The sequence below is a fragment of the Scyliorhinus canicula genome, chromosome 14 (assembly GCF_902713615.1).
Source record: "Scyliorhinus canicula chromosome 14, sScyCan1.1, whole genome shotgun sequence".
NCBI lineage: Eukaryota > Metazoa > Chordata > Chondrichthyes > Carcharhiniformes > Scyliorhinidae > Scyliorhinus > Scyliorhinus canicula.
Window position 1 is genome coordinate 154,862,701 of NC_052159.1, and position 19,470 is coordinate 154,882,170.

Below are 19,470 nucleotides of genomic sequence, written 5' to 3' on the forward strand. Positions count from 1 at the left end.
ATTCCAGAGATATGGGGTTTGCCTTATGAATAAAGATTGAGCAGTTTAGATCGATACTCTCTTGCGTTGAGAAGAATGAGTGGGTTAGCCCTGCTGTCTCACGGCGCCGAGGTCCCAGGTTCAATCCCGGCTCTGCGTCACTGTCCGTGTGCAGTTTGCACATTCTCCCCGTGTCTGCGTGGGTTTCGCCCCCACAACCCAAAGATGTGCAGGGTAGGTGGATGGGCCACGCTAAATTGCCCCTTAATTGGAAAAAATGAATTGGGTACTCTAAATTTATTTTTAAAAAGAAGAATGAGAGGAGATCTAATTGAGGTACATAAGGTGATAAAAGGTATTGACAAAGTAGACGTAGAGCGGATGCTTCCACTTGTGGGGCAATCTAGAAGGAGAGGTCATGGTTTTAGGATAGGTTGTGGCAGATTTAGAACAGAGATGAGGAGAAATTACTTCTCCAAATGGGTCGTGAATCTATGGAATTCAGTGCCCCAGAGTGCAGTGAATGTCGGGACGTTAAGTAAATTTAAGGAGGAGGTAGACAGATTTTTAAATTAGTAACGGGTTGAAAGGTTATCTAGAAAGGCCAGGATAGTGGAGTTGAGGCAGAGATGAAATCAGCCATGATCATATTGAATGGCGGAGCGGGCTCGAGAGGTTTAATTGCCCACTCCTGCCCCTAGTTCTTATGTTCATAAACTCTGGAATTCCTCTCTCTCCTCCTTTAAGATGCTCCTTAGAACCTATCTCAGTGAATAGCATTTGGTTATCTGTCCTAATATCTCATCGAATCATAGAATTTACAATACAGAAGGAGACCATTCATCCCATCGCGTCTGTCCTGGGAATGAGCACCCTACTTAAGCCACGCCTCCACCCTATCCTCGTAACCCAACCTTACCATTTGGACACTAAGGGGCAATTTAGCATGGCCAATCCACCTATCCTTCACATCTTTGCACTGTGAGAGGTGTTCTGGGCCAGGGTTTAGAGAGCCCCAAAGTGTATCTTGGAGTTCACCTGACCCACAGCTTTTAATAGATTGTGGTATGGGGAGCACACGGCTCACTCTACAGGTGTGGTACAGCAGAAATGGAAAAGTATTTTTTAAAGCAAAACAATGTTTATTCTGTGAACTCACGTTAACCTTTTTAAAACATACAGTGAACATCTTAGCAACCATCAATTCAAATACAACTCCCAAAGAATACAAGACTGAGTAATCCTTAATAACTTCCCAAACAACATCCAGAAGACAGAAGAAACACCTTTTAACAGAAGCACATTAGGTTTACATTCACTATTGAGAACATTTATAATTCTGAATTCACCAAATGATCAAGAGATAGTCTTTTCATGGCAGAGAGACAGCAGTACACCTGCTTGGTCTGGCTTCAGCTCCAACACTGAAAACTAAACTAAACACTCCCTGCAGCAAACAGCCTAAAACGAAAGTAAAAAGCTGACAGACAGCTCAGCTCCACCCACACTCTGACATCACTGATAAACATCCATTTCTTAAAGGTACATTTCTTAAACACCAATTTCTGTAAGGTACATTTCTTCAACGCCCATTTCTTAAAGGTACTGTCACATGACAGAGGAAACCGGAGCATCCGGAGGAAACCCACGCAGACACAAGGAGAATGTACAAACTCCACACAGACAGTCACCCTGGAATCAGACCTGGGACCCTGGAGCTGTGAAGCAGCAGTGCTAACCACTGTGCCACCGTGCCGCCCCCCAATGTGGTTTAGTGCCAAATTCTAATCGTAATGTCCCTGTGCTCCTTGGGATGTTCCATTAATGGTGCTTTATTACTGCTGTCGTGTTGGAAAGTCTTACAACACCAGCCACATATAACAGACGGTCAAGAGAAAACGCACTCATGACGTATAAACCTCCAAACCACAAGTGGTCCATCCTATCGGGGACTTCAAACAGGGAAGGAGATAAACAGACATCGTTAAGCAATGTTTGTGACCTTAGAGGAAATCTTTAACCCTCACCCCAGCTTGACGGAAGTCTTAACATTCTACCAAATTCCCACTATTAGGAAGAGAGACGCAGATCACTGGAAAATACCTAAAGGAAGTTCTCCCAGTTTTGATTCGATTTGGTCCCGAGATTTTTGCAACATCAACGGGCATTACATTCTCCTTTAATCAAATCAGCCTGGAAACCTTTTGCCAAGCAGAAAGAAAACAACTGAATTGATAACGCGACTGCAATCAAAAGCTGCAACTCTGAATTAGTCTTCAGCTGTGTGTGTGTGTGTGTGTGTGTGTGTGTGTGTGTGTGTGTATATCGGCTGTGGCCAGTTGGTCCTGCTGCTGGAAATCGCAACAAACCATGTACAGGTTGTCATACATCAATGTGCTGATTCAGGAAAAGGGTTCTCTCGACATTGTCTTATGGCTCCCAATCACACTTCTAAATTAGAATACCAGAGCTTCATCAACTGTATATCTCCGATCACACTGTTTACTGTGGACTGATCCACTGTCCAGCCCATCTACAGACTGTCGTTTAGTAATGAGTGATGTGGCACTCCGGATACTTATGTATAACATTTGCATGAACATATAGTTCCCAAATCATATTGGAGGAATGCAAGACTCAGCGTTTTGAATATAAATCATGACTTAATAAACTTCAGTGTTTAGTTAGAGCGAATAATAATAATAATCTTTTTATAATTTTTATAAAATAAATTTAGAGTACCCAATTTTTTTTTCCAATTAAGGGGCAATTTAGCGTGTCCAATCCACCTACCCTGCACATCTTTGGATTGTGGGGGTGAGACCCACGCAGACACGGGGTTAATGTGCAAACTCCACACAGACAGTGACCCAGAGCTGGGATCGAACCTGGGACCTCAGCGCCGTGAGGCAGCAGTGCTAACCACTGTGCCATCGTGCTGCCCCTCCCAAGAGTTAATAATCTTTTAATAATCTTTATTATTGTCTCAAGTAGCGGCAGCACGGTGGCGCAGAGGGTTAGCCCTGCTGCCTCACGGCGCTGAAGTCGCAGGTTCAATCCCGGCTCTGGGTCACTGTCCGTGCGGAGTTTGCACATTCTCCCCGTGTCTGCGTGGGTTTCACCTCCACAGCCCAAAGATGTGCAGGGTAGGTGGATTGGCCACACTAAATTGCCCCTTAATTGGAAAAAATTAATTGCGTACTCTAAATTTTAAAAAAAATATTGTTTCAAGTAGGCTTACATTAACACTGCAATGAAGTTACTGTGAAAATCCCCTAGTCGCCACACTCCGGCGTTTGTTCGGGTACACGGAGGGAGAATTCAGAATTCTCAGCTGGTACGGGAATTGAACCCATGCGGCTGGACTTGTTCTGCATCACAAATCAGCTGTCCAGCCCACTGAGCTAAACCAGCCCTTGCAGTCAGATCATGACTGATCTGCATCTTAACTTCATTTACTTCGCTTGGTTCTGAAACTCTTTAGTACCCTGACTGAACAACAATCGATGAATCTCAGTTTGGAAATGTTCAATTGAGTACCCCCCACTCCGCACCCCCCCCCACCCCCCATCCCCCATCCCCCGTCCTCAACAGCTTCTGGGGAGGACGTGGTTAGAATTCCAGGTTTCCACTCCCGCTCTGTGTGAGGAACTGCTTCCTGACATCCTGGCTCCAATTTTAAGGATTTGCCCCCTTGTTCTAGACTCCCCCTTGTTCTAGACTCCCCCTTTGAGGACATTGATTCTCTTCTCTATCAAATCCCTTAGTCATCTGAAACACCTCAATTTGATCACCCTTAACTTTCTATAGTTAAGCAAGTTTGAGGTTAGCCTGTGTAACTGCATTCTCAGAATGTATCCTTTTCGCAACAGTGTGGTTTAGCACACTGGGCTAAAGCGCTGGCTTTTAAAGCAGGCCAGCAGCACGGTTCAATTCCCGTTCAAGCCTCCCCGAACAGGCGCCGGAATGTGGCGACTAAGGGCTTTTCACAGTAGCTTCATTTGAAGCCTACTTGTGACAATAAGCGATTTTCATTTCAATATAACCTTTCTGAGGTGCACTGCCCAGAACTGAACACAATACTCCACTGAAACAAAAATGATAAAGCACTTGAAACATTATTAGTCTAAAACTACAGTTAATTACTCACCTGGAAATCCTCATTAGGAAAAAGCAGCATGTCGCGTATAGGATCACTGATGATTTGTGCTTTCTTCTGTAATAAGACATTCTCGTAGTCTATTGGTTCAATATCCTTTGGTTTAGCCTAAAAAGAAATCACAAAAACAAAATTGAGGTCCAATGGTTTAACCGTGCTCACACTGAGAAAGTGCTGAGTGCTTAGTGTCCAAACTACTGTTATTATTGGTCAACACTACAATCCTTCATGGGGGATTGGTAACAGAGTACTTGCTGATGATTCCAGCACCAATAATCTGGTCACACCGTTACTAATACTGACCCAGCCAAGATTACCACTCGAAACATGGCAGCTGTCTGTTTCCGCTGGACCACAGCCCAGACTAACGGCACAGATGGTGCAGGGCACCAACAGCAGAAGTGAATATATTTGTCCGCGCGACTGATTGACGTAACCTCATATGAAAAGAAAAGGTGCAGAAGAGATCATCAGCTGATTTGGTGGATTAAACCTCGATCGTAAAAACATTTTTCAACTATAATTTCAACAGTTTTTATTTGTATTATGCAGTCCAAAGATGTGCAGGTAAGGTGGAATGGCCATGATCAATGCACGGGGGTTACGGAGATAGGGTGGGGGAATGGGCCTCAGTAGAATGTTCTTTCGGTTGGTCAGTGCAGACCCGATGGGCCGAATGGCCACCTTTTGACTGTAGGGGTGCTATGAATTCTACAAAGCACCTTTAACATAATGAAGCACCCCATGGCAATTTCAATGGGGCGGACGTTATATAAAGATTACATTCCAACAGAAATTTGTTTTTTAAATGTATTTGTTCACGGGATGTTGGCATCGCTGGCTCGGCCAGCATTAATTAACCATCCCTAAACCCCCTTGCGAAGGTGGTGGTGAGTTGCCTCATTGAACTTCCACAGTCCATGTGCTATGGGAACACCCAAAGTGCAGTCACTGCAGTAATGTCGGGAAACACAGCAGCCAATCTGCACACAACAAGAAATTTGATGATGACCAGATCTGTTTGAAAGGTATAGGTTCCTGGGATAACTCCTCGGTGAATCCCCTCTTATGCAGGAGGAAGACAGGGCCTTGGTAAACGTTGCATCCAAATGACTGCACCCCTGAGCCTGTGGCACTCCATCGGTGCTGTACTGGACAGACAGCCTTGATTATTATGCTCAAGCTGTGGACTGGCACTTGACCCCAAAAGTTTGTGATTCAGAGTGTTATCCACGGAGCCACGATTGGCACAAGTCTAACAGAAGTTAATAACCAAGTAAGTTTTGAATCAAATTCTCACTGGGGAAAAAGTGCTGATGAGTGGCCTTCCTGAACCGCCGCAGTCCAGATTTTGATGACATTTTCTCCCAAACACCCTCCAAAGATCTTCCAATAATATACATCTTTACGATTATCTTATGCTCATTTTCACTCAGTCCACATATCGGCATCTGTTAATTGCAGATTTAAGGGGGATGGAAATGATCAGTTGGGCAGAAAAAAATAACAAATGATGGGGAGAGCGAACAAAAAAATTTGATGGATGCAATTAGGGAAAGAGAGAGAGAGAGGGAGAGAGAGAGAGAGAGAGGGGGAGGGAGAGAGAGAGAGAGAGAGGGAGTGAGAGAGTCTGGGTGGGGCACAATTCAAAGAGGAAGCAGGTTTGTGAGACACTTGGGAGGAGAGATTTCAAGGAAAAATAGGAAGAGGAAGTGAGAGATTATCAAAGCTGGATGGCGTTAAAATTGACGGATGTTATCTGGAGCACCGCAGCAGTCCATTCAGCCCGCTGATCCTGCTGCACCATTCAATTAGATCATGCTCATCATCTGCCTCCACTTTCCTGCCTTGTCCGCATAATCCCTTGGTGTCATTAGTATGTAAAAGCTATCGATTTCCGTTTTGAACATGCTCAATGCTAGAGCTTTCAAAGACCTCTGGGATAGAAAATTCCAAATTTGGGGCCTCACGGTAGCATGGTGGTTAGCATCAATGCTTCACAGCTCCAGGGTCCCAGGTTCGATTCCCGGCTGGGTCACTGTCTGTGTGGAGTCTGCACGTCCTCCCCGTGTGTGCGTGGGTTTCCTCCGGGTGCTCCGGTTTCCTCCCACAGTCCAAAGATGTGCGGGTTGGGTGGATTGGCCGTGCTAAATTGCCCGTAGTGTAAGGTTAATGGGGGGGATTGTTGGGTTACGGGTATACGGGTTACGTGGGTTTGAGTGGGGTGATCGTTGCTCGGCACAACATCGAGGGCTGAAGGGCCTGTTCTGTGCTGTACTGTTCTATTCTATTCTAAAGATTGACCCCCGCTCTGAGTGAAGAAATTATTCCTCATCCGTTTTTAATGCCCCTTATTCCGATGTTTCTAGACTCAGCAGCCAGAGAAACATCCCATCCATATCGAGCCCTGTAAGAATGTTCTACGTTCCAGTGAGGTCATCGCTCATTCTTCCAGAGAATATTCCCTAGAGAATACAGGCCCGGTTTCCTCAATCACTCCTCATACGACAATCCCACCATCCCAGTCTGGCGAACCTCCGTTTCACTCCCTCGATGGCAAGAATATCCTTCCTTTGATAAGGAGACCAAAACTCAACACAATGCTCCAGGTGCATTCTCACCCAGGCTCCATGCAACTTTACTCCTGGACTCAAGTCCCCTTGTGGTGAAGGCCAACGTACCATTTGTCTTTCTAATTGTTTGCTGCACCTGCATGTTAGCCTTTTAGTGTCTCATGGACAAGGACACCCAGATTCCTTTGGCCTCAGCACTTCCCAATCTCTCGCCATTTGAGAAATATTCTGCCTTTCCGTTTTTCATGTCAAAGTGGGGGACTTCACACTTATTCACATGATGTTATGTTAGCCATGTGCTTGCTGTGTGAAGACTGCCACAAAATAGAGAGACGTGAAAAAACTACTTTCACCTGCCTTCGAGTAGAACACACATGACGTGCACAAAAAGACACACAGACACGTGCAAAAAGACACGGACACGCACAAAAAGACACGGACATGCTCAAAAGGACATAAGGAATCGCACAAAAAGACACACGGACACGTGCAGAAAGACACACGGACACGAACAAAAAGACATACAACGCTTGCACACACAGGCAGGCGCACACTGAAACACACACACACCGCACAGGCAAATACCTGCAGAAAAGCAGCATTCTGCAATTTGTTATGCAGCAAAAGTATCAGATAGTGATTTGTCAGAATGTAGCAATGTCAAACTAACTTAGCTGTCTGAATGTGGAGCTTCCACGTTTGACACAGCTACAGCAAGACCACACAGCTTGATCCAGTAAAACTGAACCAGTGAGATTATATAAACTAGCGGCAAGGTTTTCTGCTTCAGTGCAAGGAGCCAGTGATTTCCTGCCCACTCATTGTCGATAGTCATCAGTGAAGCAATAATCCCTGGCTGGGTTCTTCGTAAAAGGACTACGCAAACTAGATGAGACCATTCAGCCCCTCCATTCAATGGGACAACGGCTGACCTGTGTCTGAACCCAACAATCCCTCTTTGCTCCGTTTCTCTCGATACCTTTGATGATATTTTTGTCAACCAATCTCAGATTTAAAATAAAAACAGAAAATGCTGGAAATTGTCAGCAAGACGGACAGTATATGTGGACTCCAATATGACTTCCTCAGCTCTTTCCCCCAAAACAAAAATAATATTCAACTCAAAACATTAACTCTGTTTCTCTTTCCCCCGATGCTCCTGCATGAGTGTTTCCAGCATTTTCTGTTTTTATTTCAGATTTCCAGCCTCCGCAGTATTTGGGTTTTACATCAGATTTAAAATTAACAAGGCAGCACGGTGGCGCGTTGGTTAGCACTGCTGCCTCACGGCGCCGAGGTCCCAGGTTCGATCTCTGCCCCGTGTCACTGTTCGTGTGGAATTTGCACATTCTCCCTGTCCCTGTGTGGGTCTCGCCTCCACAACCCAAAATTCAGGGCAGCACGGTAGCATAGTGGTTAGCACCATTGCTTCGCAGCTCCAGGGTCCCAGGTTCGATTCCCGGCTGGGTCACTGTCTGTGTGGAGTCTGCACATCCTCCCTGTGTGTGCGTGGGTTTCCTCCGGGTGCTCCGGTTTCCTCCCACAGTCCAAAGATGTGCGGGTTAGGTGGATTGGCCATGCTAAATTGCCCGTAGTGTAAGGTTAATGGGGGGATTGTTGGGTTACGGGTATACGGGTTACGTGGGTTTAAAGTAGGGTGATCATTGTTCGGCACAACATCGAGGGCCGAAGGGCCTGTTCTGTGCTGTACTGTTCTATGTTCTATGTATCAGGTGGGGTTACTGGGTTATGGGGATACGGTGTAGGTGTGGGCTTGGGTGGGGTGCTCTTTCCAAGAGCCGGTGCAGACTCGATGGGCCGAATGGCCTCCTTCTGCACTGTTAATTCTATGATCTATAATTCTATAAACGTGTGGGATTGGCCACGCTAAATTGTCCCTTAATTGGAAAAAACGAATTGGGTACTCGAAATTTATATTTTAAACAAAATGCCCTATAAACTTCAATAAAATGTCCCCTCAACAGCCTGATTCAGTGCAGCTGCAGAGATCAAAATGGTTCCAACGATTGTTTATCAATAGATTTGAAGCGGATACGGAATGCTGTTGGCTCCAAAACGTCATGTGGTAAGATCATCATTGCGGACAATAGATGGGTGTGGGTCTGTTCACATTTGGCTGCCTCATTTCCTATTTCTGCCTCAGGGACTTCCATCTGCACAATGTAGCTGAGGTAATATCAAGCTCAAAGCCCAGAGCCAATAGCCACCCGAATGAGAAAAGTGCAAGAGCGCGTCAGGGTTTCACATTTTGCAACACTGAAACAAACCATTCCGTTCCAAGAACCTGCTCATTGTCCAGGGCAAGGACAACAGTTGTCTCTCACAAGACCGTTAAGGTAGTTTAGCGGTAATCAGATTTAAAACGCTCCTGAAATGTGAAAACTCGCATTTTCCTGTTAAGAAAAATAGTCGAGAGAGAATGTTTCAGCTTTGTACAAATAGTCGACAAGAGGAAGTTTTAAACATGGCAAAGTCTTTTCTTTTAAATTTAGAGTACCCAATTCATTTTTTCCCCCCAAATTAAGGGGCAATTTACCGTGGCCAATCCACCTAACCTGCACATCTTTGGGTTGTGGGGGTGAGACCCACGCAGACACGGGGAGAATGTGCAAACTCCACACGGACAGTGACCCAGGGCCGGGATCTAACCTCGGCCCTCGGCGCCGTGAGGCAGCAGTGCTAACCCACTGCCCCACCGGGCCGTCCATCAATCATGGCAAAGTCGTTATAAAATCGTTCATGTTTGAATTCACACCAACGAAATTGCGCATGTCGCAGGATCAATAAGTGCAGGCGATACAATAAAACTAAAATACTGCGGGTGCTGAAAATCAGAAACAAAAACAGAAAATGCTGGACCAGTTCAGGGAATCTGGCAGCATCTGTGGAGAGAGAAACCGTGTTGACATTTTGTGTCCTATGAGCCTTCTTCAGAGCTCAGGGTCATAGAGACCGGAAACATTGGGTGGGATTTACCGGCTGATCATAGTCCGGGCCCACCAACGACGCGCGGCTTTCCCGGTGATGAGGGGTGCAGCCAATGGGCAATCCTGTTGGCAACGGCCGGACCAGGAAATCCAGTTGGCGAGCGACATCCATCATCAAAACACACAGCGGGTTGCCCAGCAAATCCCGCCCCCTAACTCCGTCTCTCCACGTAGGGCCAGCAAACCCCACTGAACCTTGTCACCATTTCCTGTTTCAATTTTATCCTATGTTATATATGAGAGCACAGAACGATGCGCTTGCTTGCCTATTCATGGTGTACCTTTCACGAACAGGAAATCTGGGCAGTTTTCCACGACAGTTTTTCAGGAATGCGGAGGAGGCAGAATTCCTCAATCAGTTGAAGATGTGAGCCTTCTCCCAAACATCAGCCTTCAGGAATTCTGGATTTTTGCAGAGTGGATTTATGAGACAGCGGTTTGTGCAATTTCATTAGCGGGTCATCAATTACGGAAGAAAAATACTCACTCCCCCATTTTATGACAAGAAGAATTTTGTCTGGCATTGCAGACGCTGTTCTAACGGGCAAAACTAAAACATTTACAAAAGACGTGGCCAATCAAACAAATCAAGATTACGAATCAGTTCGCAAATATATTTAATAAAAGGCATCAGTTTTGGCTTGCTAATATAAAATAACACAGGAAGAAGTCTTACAACACCAAGTTAAAGTCCAACAGGTTTATTTGGAATCACTAGCTTTCGGAGCATCGCTCCTTCATTCACCTGAGGAAGGAGCAGTGCTCCGAAAGCTAGTGATTGAAACAAACCTGTTTAACCTGGTGTTGTAAGACTTCTTACTGTGCTCACCCCAGTCCAACGCCGGCATCTCCACATCGTGTCTACCTAAAATAACACACATACGTGCGCGCACACTGACACCCACACGCACACTCACACATGTAACTTTTACCATTTAAATGAAAAGTTCCACCATCATTTCTGGGGGTAAATATGAAACAAAAGAGTATATTCAGAATTATTATAAACGCGATCCAATGAATGGATTTTACGGGAAGTCAAACTACAAATGCTTTATGTACAAAATGCTTTATCTCGCACCTTTAACAACAGAAAAAACTTATATTTATTATTTTATAATGTTATATTCTTTGTTTCCTACATTACAACTGTGGCTACACTTCCAAAGTACTTAATTCGCTGTAAAGTGCTTCAAGATGGGTCACTGTCTGTGCGGAGTCTGCACGTCCTCCCCGTGTGTGCGTGGGTTTCCTCCGGGTGCTCCGGTTTCCTCCCACAGTCCAAAGATGTGCGGGTTAGGTGGATTGGCCAGGCTAAATTGCCCTTAGTGTCCAAAAAAAATAGGGTTGTTGGGTTACTGGTATAGGGTGGATACGTGGGCTTGAGTAGGGTGATCATTGCTCGGCACAACATCGAGGGCCGAAGGGCCTGTTCTGTGCTGTACTGTTCTAAATTCTAAAATGTTCAGCGATTGCGAAAGATGTTACAGAAATAAACATAAATCTGTTTATTTTACCACCTTAAAAGGCGCCTCACAGGAGCATTGTAAAACAAGATAGACACTGACCAGAGAAAGGGGATACCAGGGCAGATGATTGAAAACTTGGTCAGAGAGGTAGGTTTCAAGGAGTGTTTTAAAGGCAGAGGGAGTGGTAGAGAGGGGGAGGGGGATCCATAATATCAGGTTCGAGCAGCTGAAGACACAACCATTCACAGAGGAGCAATTGAAATTGGGGGTTGCGCAAGTGGCCACACTAAGGGGCTGTTTAGCACACTGGGCTAAATCGCTGGCTTTGAAAGCGGACCAAGCAGGCCAGCAGCACGGTTCGATTCCCGTAACAGCCTCCCCGGAATGTGGCGACTAGGGGCTTTTCACAGTAACTTCATTTGAATCCTACTTGTGACAATAAGCAATTTTCAGTTCATTTTCATTTCTTTTCAATTAGAGGAACACAGAGATATCACAGGGTTTTAAGGCATTTCACAGGAACATTATCTTTTTTTTATAAATTTAGAGTATCCAATTCATTTTTTCCAATTAAGGGGCAATTTAACATGGCCAATCCACCTACCCTGCACATCTTTGGGTTGTGGGGGTGAAACCCACGCAGACACGGGGAGAATGTGCAAACTCCTCACAGACAGTGACCCAGGGCCGGGATTCGAACCCGGGTCCTCAGCGCCGTAGGCAGCAATGCTAACCACTGTGCCACCGTGCCGCCCCACAGGAACATTATCAAAGAAAACTGGACATCGAGGAACATCGATATTAGGACAAGTGACCAAAAGCTTGCTCAAAGAGGTGGGTTTTTGATGCACGTTTTAGAAGAGACAGCAGTAGAGAGATTAGAGGCTTGGGCGAGACAACTGAAGACATAGCCGCCAACGGTGATGAAAAGCGATGAAATTGGGGGTGGGGTGCAGGATTGGAGGAACGCAGGAGTCACGGAGGATTGTGAGGCTGGAGGTTCCAGGGATAGGGAGGGGTGAGGCATTGAGTGACTTGAAAATAAGGATGAGAATGTTAAGATCAAAACATTCCTTGACCTGAAGCTAATACAGGTCAGTGAGCACAGGGGTGATGGGCTAATGGGACTTGATGGGCAATCGAGTTTTGGATGACCTGAAGTTTGCAGAGGGCAGAGTGCGGGAGACCAATCAGGAGTGTGTTGGAACTGTTAGGTGTAGAGGTGATGACGGTATGGCTGAGACTTACAGAAGGAGCGGAGAGACATTGAACATTATGAAGGTGGAAGGGGGAGGTATTTCTGATGAACAGGATGTGTGGCCAGGAGCTTTGGTCAAAGCAGACACCTTGGTTGAAGATAAACCTCAGCCTTTGTTCTTCCCCAGGTTTAGCTATTATGGATTATCTGAGGTTGGATCTTGGACAAGCATCCTAATTAGAGAGACTTGGGCGGTTGAAGTAGAGAGACAGGGCTAATTGTCATCAATGTAAATGAGGAATCAGATTCCCTGTCTAGGTTATCGCCAAGAGACAGCTTGGAGGGGAGGAGGAGGAGGAGGCGGGAGCGATGGATCTTTGAGGAATTCCCACGGTGACATTGGAAAGGGGAGCCACTGATAGAGATCCTTTGGCTACTATCAGACAGTTATCCATTGAACCAAGCTCGGACAGTCGCACCAAACCCAGTTACAGGGGAGGTCACTGAGAGAGGAAACATCATCAAAATCAACCGTCATATTCATTTTAAAGGGGACAAAAAAAATGGAGCAGCAGGAAGTGACAGAAATAAAGCAGGAAGTGACGGAAATAAAGTAATAATCTGCAATGATGTATCAACTTTCACTCCTTAAGGTGTCCCAAGTTAATTCCAAGCCAATGAGTGGCTTTGAAAATGTAGTCAGTGTGAGGTTAAGGAGGTGAGTGACCAGAGACTGGATTCTCCGCCCCGCCGCGCCACATTTCTGTTTCACCCCGCCGGCCGGTCAATGGGGTTTCCCATTGTGGGGCAGCCCCACGCCGTCAGGAAATCCCCGGGCTGCCGGCAAAACGGAGCATCCTGCCGGCGGAGGATCCAGCCCCAGGTGTTTTAACACTGTCGAATGACGGCGGCATGTGGCGCAGTGGTTAGCACTGGGACTGCGGCGCTGAGGACACGAGTTCGAATCCCGGCCCCGAGTCACTGTCCGTGTGGAACATAGAACATAGAACAGTACAGCACAGAACAGGCCCTTCGGCCCTCGATGTTGTGCCGAGCAATGATCACCCCACTTAAACCCACGTAACCCGTATACCCGTAACCCAACAATCCCCCCATTAACCTTACACTACGGGAAATTTAGCATGGCCAATCCACCTAACCCGCACATCTTTGGACTGTGGGAGGAAACCGGAGCACCCGGAGGAAACCCACGCACACACGGGGAAGACGTACAGACTCCGCACAAACAGTGACCCAGCCGGGAACCGAACCTGGGACCCTGAAGCATTGATGCTAACCACCATGCTACCATGAGGCCCATGTGGAGTTTGCACATTCTCCCCATATCTGCGTGGACTTCACCCCCACAACCCAAAGATGTGCCGGGTAGGTGGATTGGCCACGCTAAATTGCCCCTTAATTGGAAAAGAAAAATAATTTTTTTTAAATACTCTCAATTGACAGATACATGATGCTGGAACAGAAGAACATGCCTACTATAGGGAGGTCAGGTGTAATGCCACATTAAATATATACAGTGAATAAGTACCTCAGAGTGCAACATGATCTATGTGCACAACTTAAATACCTTTGGGGCAGCATGGTGGCGCAGTGGTTAGCACTGGTGGCGCAGTGGTTAGCACTGCTGCCTCACGGCGCCGAGGTCCCAGGTTCGATCCCGGCTCTGGGTCATTGTCCGTGTGGAGTTTGCACATTCTCCCCGTGTTTGCGTGGGTTTCACCCCCACAACCCAAAGATGTGCAGGGTAGGTGGATTGGCCACGCTAAATTGCCCCTTAATTGGAAAAAATGAATTGGGTACTCTAAATTTAATTTGTTTTTAAACTTAAATACCTTTGCACCACTTGTATTGACCATTTTGAAATGTCTGCCATGTTTTTTTGACTGTACTGAAGCAACTCAGAGTAATATGATGTATGTAGAAAACCTTAATATTACTGCACTTTGTGCGATGGCCACGATTGTAACCTGGCCAGATCCTGTTGGCTGGGGACAATTGGGGAATATGGGGCGGGATTCTCCACCCCGCCGCACTACATTTCTGCCCCGACTGGCCAGCCGGATTCTCCGTTACGCCGGCCGGTCAATGGGGTTTCTCATTGTGAGGTAGCCACACGCCGTCAGGAAACCCCCGGGCGCTGGCAAAATGGAGAATCACGCCGGCGGAGAATCCTGCCCATGAGCTCCCCCAATGAGAGGGAGGGTGGGGCAATCATTAGCAGTGCAGCTGGCAATGTAGCCCTCCCTCTGAAAGGCAGCACACTGGCAATGTAGCCCTCCCTCTGAAAGGCAGCACACTGGCAATGTAACCCTCCCTCTGAAAGGCAGCACACTGGCAATGTAACCCTCCCTCTGAAAGGCAGCACGCTGGCAATGTAGCCCTCCCTCTGAAAGGCAGCACGCTGGCAATGTAGCCCTCCCTCTGAAAGGCAGCACACTGGCAATGTAGCCCTCCCTCTGAAAGGCAGCACGCTGGCAATGTAGCCCTCCCTCTGAAAGGCAGCACGCTGGCAATGTAGCCCTCCCTCTGAAAGGCAGCACACTGGCAATGTAACCCTCTCTCTGAAAGGCAGCACGCTGGCAATGTAGCCCTCCCTCTGAAAGGCAGCACGCTGGCAATGTAGCACTCCCTCTGAAAGGCAGCACGCTGGCAATGTAGCCCTCCCTCTGAAAGGCAGCACACTGGCAATGTAGCCCTCCCTCTGAAAGGCAGCACGCTGGCAATGTAGCCCTCCCTCTGAAAGGCAGCACGCTGGCAATGTAGCCCTCTCTCTGAAAGGCAGCACGCTGGCAATGTAACCCTCCCTCTGAAAGGCAGCACACTGGCAATGTAGCCCTCCCTCTGAAAGGCAGCACGCTGGCAATGTAGGACTCCCTCTGAAAGGCAGCACGCTGGCAATGTAACCCTCCCTCTGAAAGGCAGCACGCTGGCAATGTAGCCCTCCCTCTAAAAGACAGCACACTGGCAATGTAACCCTCCCTCTGAAAGGCAGCACACTGGCAATGTAGGACTCCCTCTGAAAGGCAGCACACTGGCAATGTAACCCTCCCTCTGAAAGGCAGCACACTGGCAATGTAGCACTCCCTCTGAAAGGCAGCACACTGGCAATGTAGCCCTCCCTCTGAAAGGCAGCACGCTGGCAATGTAGCCCTCCCTCTGAAAGGCAGCACACTGGCAATGTAGCCCTCCCTCTGAAAGGCAGCACGCTGGCAATGTAACCCTCCCTCTGAAAGGCAGCACGCTGGCAATGTAACCCTCCCTCTAAAGGCAGCACACTGGCAATGTAGCCCTCCCTCTGAAAGGCAGCACGCTGGCAATGTAGCCCTCCCTCTAAAGGCAGAACACTGGCAATGTAGCCCTCCCTCTGAAAGGCAGTACGCTGGCAATGTAGCCCTCCCTCTGAAAGGCAGCACGCTGGCAATGTAGCCCTCTCTCTGAAAGGCAGCACGCTGGCAATGTAGCCCTCCCTCTGAAAGGCAGCACGCTGGCAATGTAGCCCTCCCTCTGAAAGGCAGCACGCTGACAATGTAGCCCTCCCTCTGAAAGGCAGCACACTGGCAATGTAGCCCTCCCTCTGAAAGGCAGCACGCTGGCAATGTAGCCCTCCCTCTGAAAGGCGTAAGGCTGGCAATGTAGGACTCCCTCTGAAAGGCAGCACGCTGGCAATGTAACCCTCCCTCTGAAAGGCAGCACGCTGGCAATGTAGCCCTCCCTCTAAAAGACAGCACACTGGAAATGTAACCCTCCCTCTGAAAGGCAGCACACTGGCAATGTAGGACTCCCTCTGAAAGGCAGCACACTGGCAATGTAACCCTCCCTCTGAAAGGCAGCACACTGGCAATGTAGCACTCCCTCTGAAAGGCAGCACACTGGCAATGTAGCCCTCCCTCTGAAAGGCAGCACGCTGGCAATGTAGCCCTCCCTCTGAAAGGCAGCACACTGGCAATGTAGCCCTCCCTCTGAAAGGCAGCACGCTGGCAATGTAACCCTCCATCTGAAAGGCAGCACGCTGGCAATGTAACCCTCCCTCTAAAGGCAGCACACTGGCAATGTAGCCCTCCCTCTGAAAGGCAGCACGCTGGCAATGTAGCCCTCCCTCTAAAGGCAGCACACTGGCAATGTAGCCCTCCCTCTGAAAGGCAGCACGCTGGCAATGTAGCCCTCCCTCTGAAAGGCAGCACGCTGGCAATGTAGCCCTCTCTCTGAAAGGCAGCACGCTGGCAATGTAGCCCTCCCTCTGAAAGGCAGCACGCTGGCAATGTAGCCCTCCCTCTGAAAGGCAGCACGCTGACAATGTAGCCCTCCCTCTGAAAGGCAGCACACTGGCAATGTAGCCCTCCCTCTGAAAGGCAGCACGCTGGCAATGTAGCCCTCCCTCTGAAAGGCGGCAGGCTGGCAATGTAACCCTCCCTCTGAAAGGCGGCAGGCACGCTGACAATGTAGCCCTCCCTCTGAAAGGCAGCACGCTGGCAATGTAGGACTCCCTCTGAAAGGCAGCACGCTGGCAATGTAGCCCTCCCTCTGAAAGGCAGCACACTGGCAATGTAGCCCTCCCTCTGAAAGGCAGCACACTGGCAATGTAGCCCTCCCTCTGAAAGGCAGCACGCTGGCAATGTAGCCCTCCCTCTGAAAGGCAGCACGCTGGCAATGTAGCCCTCCCTCTGAAAGGCAGCACACTGGCAATGTAGCACTCCCTCTGAAAGGCAGCAGACACGCTGGCAATGTAGCACTCCCTCTGAAAGGCAGCACGCTGGCAATGTAACCCTCCCTCTGAAAGGCAGCATGCTGGCAATGTAGCCCTCCCTCTGAAAGGCAGCACGCTGGCAATGTAGCCCTCCCTCTGAAAGGCAGCAGGCACGCTGGCAATGTAGCCCTCCCTCTGAAAGGCAGCACGCTGGCAATGTAGCCCTCCCTCTGAAAGGCAGCACACTGGCAATGTAGCCCTCCCTCTGAAAGGCAGCACGCTGGCAATGTAGCACTCCCTCTGAAAGGCAGCACGCTGGCAATGTAACCCTCCCTCTGAAAGGCAGCAGACACGCTGGCAATGTAACCCTCCCTCTGAAAGGCAGCACACTGGCAATGTAGCCCTCCCTCTGAAAGGCAGCACACTGGCAATGTAGCCCTCCCTCTGAAAGGCAGCAGACACGCTGGCAATGTAACCCTCCCTCTGAAAGGCAGCACACTGGCAATGTAGCCCTCCCTCTGAAAGGCAGCACGCTGGCAATGTAACCCTCCCTCTGAAAGGCAGCACGCTGGCAATGTAACCCTCCTTCTGAAAGGCAGCACGCTGGCAATGTAGCCCTCCCTCTGAAAGGCAGCAGGCTGGCAATGTAGCCCTCCCTCTGAAAGGCAGCAGACACGCTGGCAATGTAGCCCTCCCTCTGAAAGGCAGCACGCTGGCAATGTAGCCCTCCCTCTGAAAGGCAGCACGCTGGCAATGTAACCCTCCCTCTGAAAGGCAGCACGCTGGCAATGTAGCCCTCCCTCTGAAAGGCGGCAGGCTGGCAATGTAACCCTCCCTCTGAAAGGCAGCACGCTGGCAATGTAGCCCTCCCTCTGAAAGGCAGCACGCTGGCAATGTAGCCCTCCCTCTGAAAGGCAGCACACTGGCAATGTAGCCCTCCCTCTGAAAGGCAGCACACTGGCAATGTAGCCCTCCCTCTGAAAGGCAGCACGCTGGCAATGTAGCCCTCCCTCTGAAAGGCAGCACACTGGCAATGTAGCCCTCCCTCTGAAAGGCAGCACGCTGGCAATGTAGCCCTCCCTCTGAAAGGCAGCACGCTGGCAATGTAGCCCTCCCTCTGAAAGGCAGCACGCTGGCAATGTAACCCTCCCTCTGAAAGGCAGCACACTGGCAATGTAGCCCTCCCTCTGAAAGGCAGCAGACACGCTGGCAATGTAGCCCTCCCTCTGAAAGGCAGCACGCTGGCAATGTAACCCTCCCTCTGAAAGGCAGCACGCTGGCAATGTAACCCTCCCTCTGAAAGGCAGCACGCTGGCAATGTAGCCCTCCCTCTGAAAGGCAGCAGGCTGGCAATGTAGCCCTCCCTCTGAAAGGCAGCAGACACGCTGGCAATGTAGCCCTCCCTCTGAAAGGCAGCACGCTGGCAATGTAACCCTCCCTCTGAAAGGCAGCACACTGGCAATGTAGCCCTCCCTCTGAAAGGCAGCACGCTGGCAATGTAGCCCTCCCTCTGAAAGGCAGCACACTGACAATGTAGCCCTCCCTCTGAAAGGCAGCACGCTGGCAATGTAGCCCTCCCTCTGAAAGGCAGCACGCTGACAATGTAGCACTCTCTCTGAAAGGCAGCACGCTGGCAATGTAGCCCTCTCTCTGAAAGGCAGCACGCTGGCAATGTAACCCTCCCACTGAAAGGCAGCAGACACGCTGGCAATGTAGCCCTCCCTCTGAAAGGCAGCACGCTGGCAATGTAGCCCTCCCTCTGAAAGGCGGCAGGCTGGCAATGTAACCCTCCCTCTGAAAGGCAGCACGCTGGCAATGTAGCCCTCCCTCTGAAAGGCAGCACGCTGGCAATGTAGCCCTCCCTCTGAAAGGCAGCACACTGGCAATGTAGCCCTCCCTCTGAAAGGCAGCACACTGGCAATGTAGCCCTCCCTCTGAAAGGCAGCACGCTGGCAATGTAACCCTCCCTCTGAAAGGCAGCACGCTGGCAATGTAGCCCTCCCTCTGAAAGGCAGCAGGCTGGCAATGTAGCCCTCCCTCTGAAAGGCAGCAGACACGCTGGCAATGTAGCCCTCCCTCTGAAAGGCAGCACGCTGGCAATGTAACCCTCCCTCTGAAAGGCAGCACGCTGGCAATGTAACCCTCCCTCTGAAAGGCAGCAGACACGCTGGCAATGTAGCCCTCCCTCTGAAAGGCAGCATGCTGGCAATGTAGCCCTCCCTCTGAAAGGCAGCACGCTGGCAATGTAACCCTCCCTCTGAAAGGCAGCACGCTGGCAATGTAGCCCTCCCTCTGAAAGGCGGCAGGCTGGCAATGTAACCCTCCCTCTGAAAGGCAGCACGCTGGCAATGTAGCCCTCCCTCTGAAAGGCAGCACGCT

At 49.2% G+C, this 19,470-nt stretch overlaps 1 protein-coding gene across 12 annotated transcripts in view; it reads right to left on the reverse strand.

Annotated features, from left to right (window-relative positions):
* Positions 1-19,470, reverse strand: part of dock9b (dedicator of cytokinesis 9b) — a 356,481-nt gene that overhangs the window by 207,425 nt on the left and 129,586 nt on the right. For all 12 annotated transcript variants that reach the window (XM_038819159.1, XM_038819160.1, XM_038819165.1 and 9 more), the window contains exon 2: positions 4,130-4,246. In XM_038819159.1, coding sequence (XP_038675087.1) covers positions 4,130-4,246 — 117 coding nt within the window. The remainder of the gene's footprint in view (positions 1-4,129; positions 4,247-19,470) is intronic.